Source organism: Haliotis rufescens, unplaced genomic scaffold, assembly GCF_023055435.1.
Source record: "Haliotis rufescens isolate VD_foot unplaced genomic scaffold, xgHalRufe1.0.p SCAF_6, whole genome shotgun sequence".
Taxonomy (NCBI): Eukaryota; Metazoa; Mollusca; class Gastropoda; order Lepetellida; family Haliotidae; genus Haliotis; species Haliotis rufescens.
In genome coordinates this window covers 32,493,409-32,514,268 of record NW_025964334.1, presented here as the reverse complement: position 1 = coordinate 32,514,268, position 20,860 = coordinate 32,493,409, and the positions used below count along the sequence as shown (strand labels likewise).

Here is a 20,860-nt window from a genome sequence, read left to right as displayed (position 1 = left end):
ATTTTAAAATACTTTTAAAGAAGAAACGTATCCCAACACCAACACATTAACTCTTTAACTGATGAATTGTTTGACAGGCATTTCTAAGAAGTTGACGGATGACAAAGTAGGGAAAGGTTTATGGAAAACAACTCCTTTACATATACGTCATACCAAAAGATGTTAAAAGATGGTACTTGTTGTTACCCTGTCTGGCGCTCGGCATTAAGGGGTTAAAGCAAGGACTGGTCGGCTCGGAGTCAGTATACTGTGTCTGAGTGGGGTATTCATGTTAAACTGCGGCATGGTATCTCTGTGGGCTAGCACTATAAATCGGCACCAGCCCGGTCTAGTACAAGCAGCCACACACACACACACACACACACACACACACACACACGTGCATGCACGTCACTATATAAGTGCAATAATCTTGGACGCGACGTTAAATCCAATTTCACCTCACCTCACCTTTACATATACTGTAATAGCGGCGTTTCTGTATAGATCCTTATACGGTTTTCAAGCAAGACTGATGATAAATGATTGTCTGACGCCTGAGCCGAGTTTCACTATGAACCTTTGAATTAACTGCTGAATTGTGCGGTGCTCATAACAGTATTCAAGCAAACTCACGGCGGTGTGCACCACAGATGGGTCTCAGACATTATATGCAAGTTGGGAATCGAACCCGAGACTTCGGCGTGAAGAGCGAACGCTTTAACCGCTGGACTACTTACCGCCCCTGTTGCAGATGGAAGGTAATGGGTTTGAGTTACACGATAATATTGCGTTAGATAATTACCGGTCCACAAAGGTCACAGGGGTGCCTAATAAGGTCAAAGGTTATGTGGTTCATGTTGAAAATTTGCACAAGCATGGGGAAGTGTTTAGCCAATATACCATTATGAATCCCCCGAAAAGTGTCGCAATTAACTTTCTGCTACACTTTGAACAACCCGTAACTTCAATCAACGCACATTTTGTGAAAAGGGAAGCTCGGTGTAAGGAATATTTGCTCTTCCAACAGTGTGTCAATGCGCGACCCATTCACAGAGTTTACCTACAAGCCGTGCGCTTCAAGCAAACACATGGCACACACAACAGTCAAACGAACAAGCCAATTAGCGACTCGTACTCCGACTGAACCGCAAGATTTTTGTGTGATACGCTCTGCCACTACAGTGTGTAACAGATTTGGGATGCTAAGAGTGCGATACAGTAAACATATGGTGCAGCCCTTTTCAACAGCTGGCGACGTTTCGAGGGCCTACATATTTGTGTCAAAAAAATTGACATGACCTCTTGTGTCGATCTGGGGACACTCGGGGTTCTCCGTACTGTGGCGTCAGCGTCCTAATGACTGGCGGTTTTAATGGCTTTTACGCCAAACAGATCTGTTTTAGAACTTGCCGTTACAGTCTTAGTTACTTGGACCTGTCATATTTAAAGTGTATTATATATTCATTCTATTATGATAAATTAAGTGCTACGTAAGCGAGTGAAGAAAGATGGAGCTGGTGACGTCACTTCCCAAACGGACCAGTGAAGATCCGGGGTAGGTCTTCAGCAACCCATGCTTGCCGTAAAAGGCGACTATGCTTGTGGTAACAGGCGACTAACTGGATCGGGTGGTCAGGCTCGCTGACTTGGTTGATGCATATCATCGTATCTCAATTGCTTGGATCGATGCTCATGACGACAATTACTGAATTGTCTGGTCCAGACTCGATTATTTACAGACCGCCGTCATATAGTTGGAATATTGCTGAGAGCGGCGTAAAACATCAAAGAATGCAATACAATACACTTTGGTGGCGCATTGGTATTTATTTGGGTATGGGTATTTATAATAATAGAATGGTACACAGGATACATATGTGCGTGCATATGTATGTGCTCACCAGAACAGCTAGTACAAGCATCCACACACACGTGCATGCACGTCGCTATATAATTGCAACGGACATGAACGAGATGTTAAACCCATTTCACCTCACCCTCTTTGAATAATTTCACTGCGATTACTTTTGAAAGGCTAAATACATACAATTCAACATCGTAATACGGTTTTCATATGATCTATACGCAGGTACATTAATATTGTACTAAGGAGACAATTAGGGGAGCCGAGGGCACAGCCAACAGTTTACTTTGCAGAGTTGCGTCCCTTAGGGCACGCCAGAATCCTGTGATTATGTTTCTTAGTTTGTCAACACTACACCGTGTTCGTTGGTTTCAACAAAGCGGTAAACGTCTAAGACCTACATTACTTTGAGTTTCCTCCCACACCGAGCAATAAGCAATGTCCCTCGTTTTAAAGCATCCATCTTTATGTACCCACGATATATCAGTATAACGGGGACACCTTTCCATGCAGTAAACACGCCTACAATAAAACATGACATTAAATCAAACCATGCATGTCACTTCGCACATCGCTGACAACGACCTCCTCCAATATATACACACATAGAAACAAGTTAAGCACCGCATCTTTTCTGTGTCATGTGACATTGGTTCAGGACACCACCAATAAAACAGTACCGTTTATTCTCGAGACGGCTGCAAGTACAGGGGCACATCACAATACAAAGGAAAGGGGGGGGGGGAGTGGAAGGGTAGTCAAACAACTAACGTTTTGTTTTGCATTTTGGACATAAGGATATTGTTTTGTTAAAATGAAGTCAGAACACATGGTTATTGATAATCTGTTCAATGTAAAACATGATCTCGAACTTGTATCGTGTGGAAATATCTACATTAGACATGGATATCATTTTCACAAATGTCAGAGACACCACCAGTGCCTCTTCATGGCAGTTCGTACGAGAACACTTGTTCCTCTATAGATGGCCGTAAGTACTCGGTCGAATCATAGAATACAGAATCAAGCATTGGTATTGTGCAAAAACGCCTATCCAAACCTAGTACAAAAATAGAGCATTCATATGGCTCAAGGATGAGGACATGGTATATTTTACATGACATAAATGCAGGCTATAGAACCCTATCCATATGTATGATTTTTACAAGTTTAAAGTTATTGGCAACGTTCATCAGGGTATATTTGGGAGATAAAGGTATCTGATTTTGCTTTTTGCACACATTTAATGGCAGATACAGACCTATCAAATTTGGGCTCATGTGTTATATAGTATCATATGATACAAAGAAGCTGAGGAAGCAATGGGTGAGTGAGTGAGTTTGGTTTTACGCCGATTTTAGAAATATTCCAGCAATATCACGGCGGGGGATACCAGAAATGGGCTTCACACATTGTACTCATGTCGGGAATCGAACCTGGGACTTCGGCGTGACGAGCGGACGCTTTAACCACCAGGCTACCCGACCGGCCCAGGAAGCAAGGGAAAGGGTAGTCAAGTACCTTTAATTACACAACATGTCGTTATAGATACATTACATAGTGACTTGACTTTCGGTATTTCAATATGTGTATGTCACTTTTTAAACAAATAAAAATGTATTGTCATAACACTAAAAGATACAATTTCAAAAAGTGACATATGATAATACATAGTAAGCGGTGTTTGAACACATTTCCAGGTGTATTTTTGTGAGATAGTGAATGTGGGGTCTATCTGACTAAATCGCCATTTTCTACCTGGCTCCCCTAGCAGCTTAAGAAAACATCGCACAAACCCAATCAGAATTGATTACATGAATGTCAATCAAATGACACGTCAAAGTACAGTTAGGCACAGGTGATTATGTCACATCGTAATACCAATTAACGCTGTATGTAATCAGGTGAAAATACCCTTCATTCACAGTAAGGTGTAAAAACCTTCTCACGCCAGTGTTTTAACACGGTGACCGATGACAGCGGGTTGTTTTATTAGTGTCTGATGCGAACGATCACAAGCTTCTGTTCCACGATCACGGCCACCATTGTTCGCGACTAGTAACCTCGACGGTGGGTTTGTTTGTAATTTCGGACAACAGTAGCTTAATGCTCTGGTGTTGATTGAAAGAGATTGCTCGTTTAGTAGTAGTAATACGTTGTGTTTTGTGTTTAGATCCGCATTGTGAGTTTTACTGACATTTAAATGGGAGAGCGAGGCATGTGTATTGAATTGTGTAAGTGATTAGGTGATGTTGATGCTTCAATATGCCAATTACGGCAATGTAAACAACGCTTATTTTGACATACAGATCCGCTGTATTTTGACAGGGAATTGAGTTATTGTCGGGGTATGTCTGTGTTTTACAAGTACTGCTAAAATAATTCAGTCTGATGGAGGGATCTTGTTGTAACATCGTGACAGACACCATTTCGTTACAATTATAGTTATGCATAAATACACTTTAAACACATAGAATACAAAACATAAATTTGAACCCGTCCTTGACACATACAAAAATTTTAACCAACCAAACATCAACTATGACATTTGAGGAAAAATGTTACTCGTATTCCACACGTGCATATTTGTTAATGTTTTATATGCAAAATGTAAGTTCTTATTCATATTGCATATGTAAGTATTATAGTTTCCAATGAATCCAGTATTTGTGAAACCAATGATGCTACCATATTACTGCAAGTATTGGTCCTGCGCCATTACTGTGGAATATATAAAATTACTTAAAGCCCAGGCAAGTCTAGATCAAACTAAAACAAGTCTAATTTCCTGAAACCAGCAGAAGAGGGAAGCCCCCCCCCCCCCCCCCCCCCCCCCCAATTATATTAAAGAAATGTTTTCATAGACTAAGTGTTAGTCTATGCCAGCATGCACGGCGGAAAATACGATACTTATAGTCTCTTTCATATTGATGTAATAAACGAGAACAAATGTGTTTATGTCTGTTATAAATCAGAAACTGAAACGAATATCATTAGGTTGCTTCAACGTGTGTTTCTAAGTCCGTGCAGAAAGAAATACCATTTGATGTTATAACTATTTCAAAATTTAATGTTCATAATCATTTAGATTATGTAATGAGAATAATAAAAAAATGTGCGTTTCATATCGCTGTGGTACGTAATGCGATGGGAGACGGGTAGGGGGTGGGAACCGGGTACAGGTAAGGGGAGATAATAAGGAGGGAATGGGGGCGACAGTTCAGTTAAAGGGGCGAGGGAACGGAGGGTGTGTCAGGGAGAATAGAGAGGTGCGTGGCGGGAGTGTATCATGTATGTAGAGGAGGGTATGAATTATATGAATATCACAAACCTAATTCATACTAAATTTAGATCTAATAATACAAATAGAACTTTGTTAAATTTTTAATAACAGTTTCAGATTATTTATCATTTTTAAATTTATTATCACTTTTCTGTACGCATAACGCATATATTAACTGATTCGTACAGAAAGCACCTGTTTATGAGAGACCATAAAAATAAACAAAACATTGCTATCCAACTTATATAGCACGACACATTCATTCATCCATATATACCCATCCAAATGGATGCACACATACTTGTATATAGAGATACATTAGCAAACACACATATAACCACATTCGATATAAATACACACACACATACGCACAATAAACCTTCTATTGATTATTAACACTGCATATGTAATTATTGTCTTTTCTTGTAGATCTTATACGAAACATGACAGGTGTACGCAGGTTTTAGCCCGACAGACATGCCGGACACGTGAAGCCACGGGAACAGTTTGAGAGCGAGCAAAGTCATGTTTCTTCAAAAACTATGTCCGTGAAATCTGGTAGATGCGACAGTGAGACTTCCAAGCTAGACTCTCCTTATCCGCGCTCAGCTGGTTGATGAAAATCCGTCAAAACATCAAGTTATCGCCTGTCGTGGCCAATCCAGACATGCGCACGACTTGAGAACTTGTCAAAACCATTGAATGAACATGACCTCGCCATTGACCCATTTAAGCCCCGCCCCTTATAGAGGATCTTGATTTTGATTGGCTGACGCGAACGGCGAGCTGACGTTTTGTGAATGCTGAGTGTGCAAGTCCGAACACATTGCCGTCTGCGTTCATACAAGTAACAGACAGGAGCGAGAGAGGATACGTGAATATAGATCGAGGATTGTGTGGATTTTAATCATTCTCTTGGTTAATCGCTGCGACATAAGGTAAGTCGATCTGGAGTTGCGTGATAGTGATATTTGTCTACGGTCACAGGCAAGTCGTTTCACTGTATCTGATATATTTTCACGTGTTGTGTCTTCAGCAATGAAAGCCGTGAGACAAGGTCTGGTTATGAACGGGCCATGCTAACTCGAGCGAGGCACACTAGCGGCTAGCGAGGTTTACTTACCTTATGCTTACATGAATGAGTTTTTGTTGACGCTTCGATAGTTTCGACTCTGAGCATGACTTTGGATATTTTCACAAACGGATATTTTAGGTTGCCTGTTTCAAACTTTCGTGTCTAAGACGAGACACTGTCGAATATGTATTTATATCGATGATTCAATATTGTGCAATAGCAGAAACGGGTACCAGTAAAGTTGTTTTGACTTTCAGATTACTTGAAATATTAAACGTTGTAATCCGAAATCGTATTTGAATCGATATCAATTTTGGTTATAAATAGAAGGTGGAAAATTGGTTGCCAAATCACGATCCATTGGCTATTTTTAAACCTGACATGGGACCGGATGTAACGACCTGAATCTTACCTTAATCGTTTTGAAATATTAAATATTGAAAATTAATTAAATGATATACATAGTCAGTTGATAGGCTGGTTTTTATTGATGACTTAAATATGTTACCTGACATGTGCTTTCTTCCGTACACGCTTGGATTTTGGATTTGAATTTAAGTATTCGCCTTTTCATGCATCGTGTGTAATAATACAGGCAACTATTTTGGAGACAACTAAATGTACTTAATGTCAACATTGTCACAATCTCAATGTTATGTTATATTGCTGAGAACAAAAGATTAATTTGAAACTTTGTGTTACTATTGCAGACACAAGATGAAGGTTATGTTTGTATGTGTGGTGCTGCTGTACATTGCAATCCCGACGGAGAGCGGAGTAGCACAGTGTCCAAATGGACAATTCCTAGATGTGCAACTGGACATTTGTAAAAATTGTTCTACATGTCCGAAGAACCAGATTATCAGAAAACCTTGTCACTCCCACGGCGACACTATCTGCGGGCCATTCCGGGAGTTCATAGACTTTAACCAGAGACCGGACGAAGGTGGTTTGGTTGACGAGAAGCATGCCCATCCCGACCACCACAAGCACGGCAAACATCATAAAGGACATCACCAAGGAAAGAAAAACCACCGTAAATCCACGGACCCAACATCCGAATTGACCATTGTATCTATTGAAGACACAACCGAGCCTCAGAAAAGTCAAGGGAGCGTTCTGGATTTGACGTCTGCTGTATCGTCCAGCGAACACCAATGGAAGACCTTAGCCATGGCGTTGATTGGAATACTGTGCATAGTTTCTGTATCCCTTGTCCTGTTTGTATTCGCTGCCTGCTACATCAAAAGCAAGAGACAGGCGCTTGAGAAAGAAATGATTTATGATCCAGGTAAGAATCTTTTATTCTAAAATTCAACTTCATTTTAATTTATTTTTTTACATTACATTTATATTCAAATGTTTTCTGTTATGACTAAGGGGATATAGGTTGTTTGTCAGCGGTGCGGATATTGATGATATTTACCTGGTTGTGGTTTGGAATAGCTAATTTATGTAAGAAGCGTTTGATAGGTTACCGATAAATTACAAGTCAAAAAGTCTAGTTTTGTATCAACATGTTAGATCTAGATGTTTAATATAGCTACGGATGCGTATAAAGACTACTGTGCCGACTGAATGTTTTTTTGCCAAATAACTTCAGTTTTTTTCCACCCTTAATATTACGGTAACAAAAGTTATGAAATTAATGTAAAAAGTTTTGTGAAAGTGTTCTAAATAATACTCAAAAGCTCTTGCATGTGAAATGATCAATGAAGAAAATAGTATAAATGTAATGTAGCGTTTCCTTGGCAAGTTTCTGACAAGTTTCAACATGTCGGAAAGCTTTTTCGGCGTTATCTCATTGCGGCCCATATATCCCCCGTATCCCCTTCAAAGCACACACTAAACAAACGTCTCGCCAAACATGTTAGGACTTGCAGCGTAATCGCTGTCATTCACATGGTCAAGGGGACGCAACTCTGTATGACCTCGTCGGAACAAACCAACTCGGCATGCGAAGGTTAGGTATTTGATACGCCGTATATACTGTGTCAATTAAATTCCCACACTCTTGAGATCCCCGCTTTACGATAAGCGTTATCAAAAATATTTGTGAGCCCGAGAGAGTAATTGGTCGCTTCTGGGGTAATGGTTGCCACATGTTGCCTCGGTGGCCCCTCTTGACCCCAGGGACGGACAGGGCGGGGGAGTGGAATCGCTCGTTCGAGAAAAAACATACACTGACCATGAACTTGCAGCAGGGCAAGATTTGGTTTGGTGTCGGGTTTATAAATAGTAGGAGCACTTCGAGTTCTTTGTGAATCTTTTATCATGCTATTGTTATTAGGGTTTTTATTGTCATCATTCTATGCCTATTAGAACAGTTAATGGATATATTATTTGGTTGTGATAACATTACCAATTTGTTTAAAAGATAATAACAGTATGATGATAATAATTATAACTATTCTAATATAATTAAATTTTACTAAAAGTAAACTTATCTTTATTTCTTTTCAATTTGATTCAGAAAGTGACCGTTTGTGACGTAATGGTTTTCTTCAAGTCCCCAAATCAAATGTGACAGTGTAGGTTAAGAAGGATTCGAATTCAGATCTGTAATATGTTGACAGGAAAATGGGCGATCGTATCTTGGAACGTTATGCAATTATATGAAACAATTTCCCATGACACATTACAATTAAGAATCACTGAAAGTGTTTAATTACTGTCATAAAACAATTTCAGGTGACGCGTTTATTGAATCATTTATGATTGTAATGGTTTATGTAACTATTTTCCCACCCTGATAGTTTTATTGAAGCAAGATAACGTCTATGCCACGGGTAATTGTCGTCAACATTTAAATTAACCCTTTGTGAGAAATAAAACAATCACATGCGCGTTCCCGGGTTTTATCTGCTCAGGGCAGAAAGGTCTAATTAACATACTTGGGATGTACCCTTATGCCCTAATGAGGCGTGGCCACAGCGTCAACTCGAGTTTAACATCACTATGTTGTGAGATGTTTTTATCGGGATAATTACATGTTTTGCCTACAGTGCTTGAAACAAGGAGGAAACTCTGGTCCCCTCGACAAGCAGTTAATCATCTCGTGTTCAACATGTCGAGATAGTTTTGCAAGGAATGTTGTGTGCATTTTCGTACTTGTGGTTGGGTTTGTTTTGTCTAATGCTGACTTGAAGGCAAACATACTTTGTGATTGAAGCTGGCGTTTTTGTGGGATTATGTATGACAGTTTGATGTGGACAACTTTCAGTCATGGCTGTAATGTGTGGTTACATAGTCGTGAGGTTATCTAGCCAACTGTTTAAATATGTATGAAGATACGTACGTGCTTATATTCCGTATAATATGGTTCATGATTACTGGTATTTTTTTTCTTGAAATAGAAATTGTGGCTGGCGGTTGCAGTATATATGTTACCCGTTAAAGACATTTATGTTGGATCAATCTCAGAATAAAAACACATTTTAGCAATATTTCTAAAAACATGACACCGTATGAAACAGTTCCCATGTAGGTAGATGTCATTATCATGGAAACAGTGTAACCCGCCAAAATTTGAATCAGTGTTCATATTGACCACTCACTCATTCCAAGTTTTAGTAATTTCTATGATTCAGGTATTATATACCATGACCACTGATGATTCTGGGTGGGACTTTATGCGCCGGTTTCTTACACTTGGGTATCTCCCTAGTGTGTTAACGCCGAGTATCTCCCTGGTGTGTTAACTGCCCTGTAAATAAACTTACCGAGTACACGCCTGTGCACCCACGCATGTGAATGGCGGCTACAGTGAGGACCGACAATATTTGGAAGTATGCGAAGTAACTAAAAATATCCCCTACGTGTTGGGTTCAATTATGGACTTTGCCTTGAAAACATAACGTTAACATCCGCGTTGATGTTTGTTTAGCCGATATTTTAGGCCGCGTTGCATTTGCAGGGGTTTAAGATATATTATTCATGCAAGAAGTGTTTCAATACGTCGGTGCACTTTATTTCAAAGTTTGATGTTTTACCCCGTAATGCAAGTCATAAAATATATCACGGAATCCTATAAATGTTTATTTCGTTTCATAACTTGCTAAATTTTCCTGGGACTCCACCGCCCCTTTATGAGCGCATGTGTTTCAACATCAAAGATGCGACTGAGCCTGGAGTATATAAAAGTAAGACAGGTTCCCTTTTCCGGAAACGGCTGCATCGAACGTCTGCATCGGAGCATGGGAAACTTAGAGCCAGTGGCAGAAATGAGAGCAATCTTTAAGAATGAGTCATTGCTCTGGTTCCTAGGGCCCAGTGGTGAGGCATGTGGAAAGTTTGGCGAGGCTCAAGAGCTAAATTAATGAAAGTGGAATCCCGTTCCTCCTTATTCTGTCCCGACCTAAGCTCACCTCTCTCTCGCCCCAGGCGGTTGTCGGGTGTGGTCCTTTACTCCCATTCTGCACCATCAGCATCACGAGACATGTCACTATTTGAGCTTATTTATCTTTTTCGAGAAAGCCCTAAAAAGTCATGTTTTATTTCATTGGTAATTGTCAATCTTATTAAATTATGTCCTTTTACGATAGCCATCAAGATTGCATAATACATTCTCATTGCCATGGGTTAAGACTCGTATTCCATACTCATGTAATATGAGCTATATTTCCGGGCTACACAGCCGGCATTTCCTCAAGTATATATTTTGCATTAATCGACAGATTCCCGCCAGCTAATGCAGGCACATCCTCTTTAGGATGGGAACCAAAATTCTACAGGACGACGTTGAACCCTAATTTATTCGTAAGCTAGGTTCCCACCCACTAATCTGTCCGTATTTATCAGTCTGATCATCGATGGTGACTTCGGTGTAGAATTACTGGCTGCATTCCTCTGCCTCATTGTTGCCACTTGTTGCCAATACGCTAAAGGTTATGGGACCATGGCTTGGCTGCAGCTCTTGCAAGAATCTTCTCGGCTTGCCAAAATATTTCTTTGTGCTCATCGTCTTTGTGAGACGAAGCACTCATGAGAATTAGCTTTATAACGTTCATCGCGGTATGTCAGTTTGGCTAGATAAGAAAAGATAAGATAAGATAAAATTTGCTGCAGTTATATTTCATTTAGGAGCAGTTGCAGTATCACGTTTTATTAAAAAACAATAGCACAAAACATAGACATCTAGTTCTTAATAGCATACACGTGTACATTTTCTTCTCAAGGCGGGCTGAAATAACGTGTTCGGACGGTGTCTGTATTTGGACATTTGTGCTTCAATCCGACACATTCTTCCCTGTTTCCATCCGGTCAGTTTCAGTGGTCAAGACAAGCAATTGGATTAGACGTTTGTCACAAAAATAATCCTCTTTCTTTTATTATTCTGTGAAAATTTGAACTTGCAAACACAGCAAGAATATGAGGCTTTGTCTGTAGCAACATCAAACGTTGATAGTTATGTTCTTCAGTTGGTTGAAACTCTGAGGTGGGCGCAATGTCCACAACACTTTACGTCCACTCGGGCACGGGGGGTCATCCCAAACAAACTTGGGCAAACAACCGCGATGCTCAGAGCCCGGACTGTTATAGGGACCAAAAACATAATTAGACCAGCTATAGATTTTCTCATCAGTTTGTCACAGCGAATCGTCTCTGCTAATATTTGTTATGTGCAGAGCCAGGCGAGCACAAACGGAAACTAAGGTGTCTTTCGAACATGAGTCTCCGGTATTGAACAGCGTTTGCGTTTTATAATTGACAATGCCTCTAAAGTTCTTAAGTATTCGAGGGCCATTGTCACAAAAACGCAGCATTGTCTAACTTCCTGTACGTCCCTTAAAGCCATGTTAGTTTGTTTGAGTTTGGTCAATTTTTGATTCGGTTACAATTTAAACGTTGGGAAAGGAAGCCTGGTGGGCAAGCGGGCACCTGTAGCTTAGGGTCAGTGATTAGCTTCGACGCGACGCCCTGTACCCCGTTACAGTCATTGTCTTGTGGAGGAGAACAATGCCCCCTTCTGTTGAGAAGTTGGGGGTGGGATGTGGGAGGGATTTCACGTCATTTATGGGGTCGAACGATGTGGGCGAGGGTCTCTCTTATCGTGTTGAGACAAGAATAAACTTGATGGACCTCCACGGGTGTCATCCGATGCAGAACAATTGCAGGTCTCACTCGGAGAGATAGAATTGTTTCAGGGCAAGAGGATGCTCGTCGTGTTGGAGTTGCAATTGTTGACCACGTTTTAAAGTCAACAGGTGGTCAACAATTACATTCTCTTGCCCACTGCCCATTAGGTTCGAGTGTGGATTTATTACCAATCGCCCCTTTTCCATCTTTTTCTACACTTTTATCAGGATTGAAGTGCCGCGTACTTGAAGTTGTCCACATGGAGCGTGTCATGTGTTGATGTATCTCGCATGTCTCAAGTCCGTCGAGATCTTCGTTTTTCCTAAATCTTAATTCAAACCCAATTGTATGATAATTTCCAGTACAAACAAACACTAACACTTCAAATCGACTAAAGTTGATAAATGTGCACTTCCGTTGGTTTGAATTAGCATACTATACATCAACTACTGAGACATAAGGTTTCAGGTTTCAAGCAGTCACCATTGTCACATATTCTTGTTCCGACCCATTAAGCCTCCCCAACAAGTACTCCCTACATTTTAGTCTCTCCCTCCCCGATCCCCACACTGCTGTAGATGGTCCCCCGTTGTCCCAGAACCTCCCGTTACGTGTCTGGCTGCATCATCCCTTTTCCACCACAACCATCACCACACCACAATTGACCTGACAAAACTACCTTTTTCGAATCTCTCGAGGTACATCGTCATTAAAAAAACGCAGCAGATCCAGGGATGGTTTTCATCCAGGCGTGGCGATGGCTTTGTTGCGGGCCTGTCTGTGCGTTGCGGCCTTCTATTGTATCGAAACAAGTCGACTGGATTTATGAATGGTGTAAGGCGAGAAGTTTACAGACGAGTTTGTTAGATATGGTGACGGAGCGACTGGGATTGAAACCTCTTCAGCCCCTAGGGCAAGAAAGGATAGTTGATGTCTAAATTGGTTTAGCTAATGTCCCCCTCGTCCTCTCTATTCAACATTATGAATAAGGTCGAACAAGTTTCGAGTTCTTGGTGTAAATTGTCTTGTATTCTATGAGATACACAGTTCTGAGAATATGTCAATAAACGTATATCCGGGCTGACTGGTTTTATCACCTTAGATAAATATGTATTTATTCATTTCTGGACGATCCTTTTATCAAGTTTTCATACTGAGGTTCGAGAGTGTCCCATGGGTGACCAATCTGTGCCGATGGGTGAAATACGAACGTGGAGGAATTCCATCTTCCAAGGATTACCAACTCACCCCAACCCCATGCTGGACCTTATATACCCTGTGACCGCGAGCGTTGTAGTAAGGGTATTTTGACCGTGACCTAATGTGTCCTGGTAATAGGGATTTATCAAGAGAACATTTTCATTTCATGGCGCCTTAGGAAACGAGCAAAGGAAAGTAAACAAGATTAACATTGATTCAACAACGGAGGCCTGTTGTAGAGTATTTTTGTAATTTGTTCGATGTTTAGACCTAATTATTTTCAGAATGTATGAAATGTGATATTAATGACACGTTACTTAAAATGTCATTTGATACGACTGATTATCGGTAAAGAAAGTGAAGTTTGTAAAAACATTCGAAGAATATAGTATGTTGACATCTAGTATCGTGAAATGTGATATTAATAACTCGTTAATTATAATGTCATATGATACGCTTTGTTATCGGTAAGATGGTAGTGTGCACGAACGCCAGTTGAAGGACTACAGTATCTTGACGACATCTATTTCTCCTTCATTTTGGTGCTTCGTGCTTGTCAACGGCGTAAATGATAAATTGTGTTGAATAATATAAGCCCCCATATGTTTCATCTTAACAGCCATCTTGTAAATTACGTGTCGCTTGTAAGGAGCCCCGGTACTCTCAGTTTGTGGGAAAATGTCGAGTTTGTGATCCGAGTTGTTTCACTTTGGAGGACAGATGGGGAGAATCGTGAAAACTCCCATAAACATCGCGCTGCAGCCTAATTGAGGGGTAGCAGTTGATAACATCCGCGGACAAGGGGATTACGTTTTGCCGCGGAGTGATATTGGGCTAGCTGAAATCTGTCATCAGGCATCGTGGGGGAAATAAAGTCAAACCCTTCATACGACGTGTAGATTGTTTAGTGGAGTTTGTTATTTTAATGTCGAGAGGAAATTACAAAGAATGACAAATATTAAAAACTCGAGAGTGGGAAAGGAAATCCACTGTTGACTCGTAACCGACGATAAGCCGGTAGTGTTTTTTTCTTCGCCAGTTCAACCAGATTGCTTTTGAGGCAAATCCCGGGAAAGTCGTATGTTGACTTTAGGAGGTCAAGGTCGAACTATGGCTAATACACGTAGTTAGGAAATTAGTATGTTTATTTCAGAGTTAAACCCGTAGTGCCAATTCAATCCGCATTTGCTATGGTGCCATGTGACGTAATCTCGACTCCAGAATGTGTGAAAAAGTGTTTAAGTTTACCTCGCCAAGGTGATAATCTTTCCTAGTTTTCGAGTAAACCGTTTGTAAAGTCGAAAAAACTCGTTCTTACAGCAAAATCCTGCATATTCCTCCTATGTCAAGGAAAATGCATCCAATGGAATTTCGAAGTGATCAACCAAACCCTTGATTTATTGTCCTTTAAATATATACTGGATATTTGACAACAAATAATCTATGCATTTCTATAATGTTAGCGACCATGCATGTTTCATGCGAAGCTCGGCCTTTTGCGCCATGTTATGATTCAGTAACACTCTTCAGTCCGTGTTTGTTCGGCTGATTATTGGATAACTTGCCAACATTGTGCTGCGGCCAAAAAAAGCACAGCAACCTTCAAACAATTGCAAGTCTTAAAAAATCTGCATGTAATCTTTTTCACAAATTCAAATTGACGGAAACATACTGCGTGTCTGCCAACTCCCGCCAGGTACACAGCGTGTTATGAACTTGACCGTGAAACTTTGCCAGTTGGAGGCGATGGGAGAATGACAGAACAGCATTGATCGGAGACATGTTTATTTTCACCTTGGACGACAAACGTAAATCGTTAATGCTCTTTCAACTGGCAAGGTTTTTCTGTGTGTTTAGACCAATACATATTGACTCTTGCGCAGAAGTTGCTTTGAAAAGACCAGAAAAGTGCATAACGATTTTGTGAATTAAAATTTAAAGGTTAAATTCGTCACTCATTAACATGCGGACGTAAACATTTCACTATCGACAGAAAATTGAATATATTTGCTTTTTACTTTTAAACGAAACATGAAAAACAAATTATATTTGTGCCCTTTAGCTCAGCAAACCTCGCCGTAAAAAAATCAAATGATGAACAAATTGGATGTTTAATGAGTCTAAATAAAAAAACAAAATGGCTTCCATGTCCACGGAAGCAGACGTCATTAGCGGGTAGAGCGTATCCATATGCACGTTGAGTGTGGACAGAGGGTGAAGAGCAGATACCCTTATCCCCCCCTTCACTGTTTGCCACCTAATTGCTAAGGTTACCGAGTACACAGTTCAAGTACAGGTGGTCTGCTTTGTGAGCTCCTCCTGGTTACCTTGATCGCGTGCAAAATATCATTCGTTGAATTTTGTAGTTTTTCCCACAGTTATAACCACTGAACTATTCAATACAAGTAGTTCTTTAGTAAATAATTGCATTTGGGCAATATTTGGCATTCGATAAATTTGATAACAGTGTCTAACGGACAAACCTCATAATTCTTGAATTTCGGATTTATGTTAACGGCCATGCCACATTTTTAACCTCTCGTTAAATTGTAGTACTATTATAATCGTTAAAGACAAAATTATACATAACCAAACCAGCTCTCATTCATCGCGGGTTGAGATAATAACACACGTCGGTTTATCCAAGTCACTTACCATAGGTCAGCTATACAACGTTACATCATGTTGATGAGACAAGGCGGAGTGGACAGCCTCCTTCGTCCAGATCATATCCCCCGGCTATCTAACACCCACTTACAAACCATACCTGTCCAGTTGACCTCTGTACTTACCTCTTGCCAACTCTGTGATCACTTGTTTGGTTAACAGGTCCTCTCAAATTAAGTCTCGAGAAGATGACTAGTTGTCCGGAATTCAACGATAAGGGTTACCTCATTATTGAGGATTACAGGGACCGGTGCCGCTGGAAGTTGGTTTAATGTGTAATTTGTCGCAACGAGGGGTAATAAATAATGTGATAAGTCACGTAATTATTGGAATAATTAGATCTTTTATCTTCAGGTATTCCGTCTTGGACTGTGACCAATATAGAAACAGATTTTACATAAATCGGACGTGTTTAGATTCGTGTAATTGTGAACAATCCGTTGTTTGGTGCAAATCTTGCTTCATTCTAATGTTGTTAAGTTTGTGTCAAAAACTAATCAATTGTTCTTCATTTTTCAGAAATGATGGAATGTGAAAGAGCATATGTTCAAGTGCAGCCGTATGAACCAGCACGTGATCGCCTAAAGTCGAAGAGCAATATCCGGGCTGTTCGCGAGTTCCAGCAAAACGCGTATGATTCCGGAAGTGACGACAGTTGTGGAAACCCACATCCGCCATCAAGCCAGTTGCTAGGGCAACTTATTATTGGACCAATCGTTGATGATTACGATGCAGACAACAGCGGACAAACAATTACAACAACAAAATCATCAGACTATGTTTATTTCAACAGCCCCCAAAATGCAAACGGGGAGCCGTGAGCTTCAATTATTCCAGACATTATTCAGACTGTAGAGTGACTGACATGATTCCGAGTCACGTGATTGATGCAAGAGCACGTGCATACAGTGCTTGAGTGTGTAAGTGAACTATTTGTGATATTAGTGTGCTCATCTGGTATATGGGGCTCACCCAGTGCTGGTTGGCCGCGAAGGCCATACATCATCATTCTTGCTCATGGAATCATTTGCATAAATTAGCATAATTTATTTAACTTGCAGGGCGTACTAAAATAACATTTTCTCGTGTCTGAAGTCTCTTGAAGACTCATGTGCTGCATATGCTACCCTTGTGTTCTCAATGTCCTGTGTGAAATCTCAGTCCGATAAGTTGATATTTGCCAAGATATCTCAGTTATTGACCTGAGTCCGTCCAATAAAAGAATATTTGACCTAAACCTCTCTAGGCCCCTTATTCGCTGCAAACAGATGCAACAATGCTGACGCAGCATCAAGCAATATTCACTCGCTTGACCGTACTGTTCCGTCTGAACATGGAATGTTCAAAATACAGATCCTCCAAATTTGAACAATGGGATGAAGGGCGTCTCGGCCTGTTTCCAAAATCAGGTCCTTGTTCTTCAGTTGTTTGGCATAGAGACTCGTGTTTGTTTGATTCAATATTTCTTTTTGATGTGTCTCCTTTTCATATCAAATCCGCCCTCTTTTCAGAAAGTCATCTAAAAAGACACCAAAATCCGAATTTAATTTACGTTATAGCCTCTTCTGTAAACAAAAAATCCGGATAATCATCATCAATAAATATTAATTTCCATAACGCCGATAAGGTACAAAGGCTAGATGTCTCTCATTGCAAACACGGCCGGGAATTACAGAAAAAGCCATTGTTGAAACTCAGACAAAATTGAGCTTAGAGTGTATTTAGATATTACTGGGGATAATCTCTCCCTGTGTGAATGGGCCCAGTGTTGGAGTTGGCCTGCGCTTGTAGCTGGTTCCCACAGTTACAGCACAGGGCTTCCTGTCTGGGGGACGCGGCGTTAGATTGGGGAAGTTGTTTGTCCCCGTCTCGTGTGGAGCCAACATCTTAGTTGACTACACAACAGTTTCTGATGGCAGACGGAAATATTAGACCGAAACCAGCCCATTTCAAGTTTTTTTCCGAAATTATCACACATTTCAGATAACTTTTTTGCATATTAGTAAGGCATACTTTGTTGTCCAAATTACTTAAAATGTAACTTGAATAATTATGTTGAAGCGATTTTCACCATTTGGAAACTTTGAATATTAACATGTCTATATAATACACGTATCTCATGTATTACGATTGTGTGCCCACAGTGTTGTGGACACACAATGTCAAAGGTCATGGTGAAGGCCTGCTTGCAGTGCTTTTCACCAAAGCGACAACCCAGCAACCCATAACGTCAATATTTAGAAGTCTTGGCAAATACGCACCCCTCTTTCGGTCACCTGATCTCAGATCAAGACTCTCTCGCTGTCACTTTAATCTGTGCTGCAAACTGAACTCCGGTTGTTCTCGTCTCAAAGACGATTTCAAACATGCATTATTATTTGAATATTTAAACTATGCATTTTCTGCTGAAGGGATCGGCAGCATGTACGTTTTTGCCAGAATACGGTGCCTTCACTGCCAAAACAAAGCCTATTTTTCTATTGCTTTATCTGTACGATGTTTTGTTGATAAGAGATGGTGGTACAAGCACCATTGAGTGCGTGTTGAGGCTAGAGCGAGAGTGACGTATGCATGGTACCATTATGACGTCAGATCCGGGAAAACCGGAAGCTGAATGGAGGTTTCCTTCTAAAGGTTGTTCAAGATTGTATATATGTTGATTATATATTTTGTACAAAATGTGTAAAAATGACGAATTTGAATTAAAAATTCAAAAAGTATTTGATTTTGTTTGTGCTTCTTTATCTGTTGCTGTTTAAACAAAACAAGGATGTGTATCAGGGATACCTAATAACATCGCAGTAATACGTTCCCAATAGAAGTCACCTGGATAGGTTAACAAGGTTTCACAGTATATGAATCCCCCACCGCGGAAGGACAACTGATTCAAGTTTTCCGGTAGAGTCAACTGGATTGGGGATCGTATGGTCACAATGTATGCAACAATTGTTCACGCTTTAAAACGCTGGTTTGTCCATTAAGACTCGTTCCATGAGAGGCTGTCATAGTATATCTGCACTGTTCGACTCTTAAAACCAACACCCATTCACTAGCTGGAATTGAGGTTTCCAAACATATATGTATGTGTTACAGCTTAACCTGTTGTCAAAGTAGTCGACAGCTTCTAGTGGAAAGAATGTCTGTCCGGGGACGTTAAAATATGGTACTTGTAGTTACCATGCATGGCGCTCGGACAAGGACTGGTCGGCTCGGAGTCTGTGTACTGTATCTGAGTGTGAGATCTATGTTAAACGACAGCATGGTATCTAGGTGGGCTAGCACTATAAAATCGGACACGGACTTGTTATATAGGTCCGTGGTTCGGACGAGTACAAGCAGCCACACACGCACCTGCATGCATGTCGTTATATTAGTGCAATATTCTGAGCCGCAACGTTAAACCCCATTTAAGCTCACCTCAAATTAAATCGAAATTTAAATTTTACCCGATGAGCCGAACCACTGCACAACATTGCGGCACGGGAATCCATCACGATGAAGATTACATAATGAGACTTCACCCCACATACGAAATGTGTATGAAATATGTGTTCGTGACGAACCGCGACGCCCCAGTTGTGTGCCGCCCCTGCTCCCCTGGCTGGCCCGCCCGGGGGTCTTTATGCAGACTTTGGATGGGACACTCCCCCTGTCACGCGAGACAAAGCAGGGTGTTCCATCACAAGCACTGTCACGTCACAGGCGGAGCCTCCATGGCTCCAAACGAAGCTGTTGTCCATGACTGAACTCAGTGATCCGGTACAATGTCAACCCTGCCATTGTTTTATGTTTTAAATTGACCACGTTGAGCCAGCTACACCCACAGCTTTGAACACATAACTATATTGAATAGGTAAAGCATGGCATCATCACTATTTAATAGTGTTACTTTGTTTGTTTGGTTATTTGTTGTTTAACGCCGTACTCAGCATTATTCCAGCTATATGACAGCGGTCTGTAAATAATCGAGTCTGGACCAGAAAATCCAGTGATTGACATCATGAGCATCGATCCACGCAATTGGGATCGATGACAAGCTTCAACCAAGTCAGCGAGCCTGACCACCCGATCCAGTGTGTCGCCTCTTACGACAAGCATAGTCGCCTTTTATGGCAAGCATGGGTTGCTGAAGACCTCTTCTACCCCGGATCTTCACGGGTCCCGCTTGATGTGTAAGGAAGTGATGGTGAGGCAGACCTTCAATGTTAACCACGAACACGGGTAGTGGTGGAGCTGACATAACTAGAAACATTATCATGGCCAACCAGAATGCAACCCACGAACATAGGTTCCTGGCACGCCTTAGGGATGCTGCTCACCGACGTGCACCACCTTAAACGACTGGGCCACCTGTGACCCAACCTCCAACTGAATGTAACTTCGGACAACAAACAGTTCGAGATCGCCTTTCGCATTATTTTGCCGATTTAATGTTTCTTTGTAATCTCAATATAATGAACACTAAGTTACAAAATGTAAGACCCGTGACGATCCGGGGTAGAATAGGTCTTCTGCAGCCAACGCGTGCTTTAAAACGCGACTGTGCTTGTCGTAAGAGGCGACTAACGGAATCGAGTGGTCAGGCTCGCTGACTTGGTTGATGCATATCATCGTATCCCAAATACGTGAATCGATGCTCATGATGTCAATTACTGAATTGTCTCCATCCATTCCATCGTTTCGTAATCCTTCAGACTGTTAGTTGTTGATA

General features: G+C 40.9%; 1 protein-coding gene across 1 annotated transcript; it reads left to right on the top strand.

Moving 5' to 3' along the window:
- Positions 1–5,912: 5,912 nt before the first annotated feature.
- LOC124115064 lies at positions 5,913–18,869 on the top strand. Its single transcript, XM_046475900.2, has 3 exons — positions 5,913–6,067; positions 6,915–7,495; positions 16,669–18,869. The coding sequence occupies exons 2-3, from the start codon at positions 6,922–6,924 to the stop codon at positions 16,968–16,970; spliced, it is 876 nt and encodes a 291-aa protein (XP_046331856.1). The 5' UTR covers positions 5,913–6,067; positions 6,915–6,921; the 3' UTR covers positions 16,971–18,869.
- Positions 18,870–20,860: the final 1,991 nt, after the last annotated feature.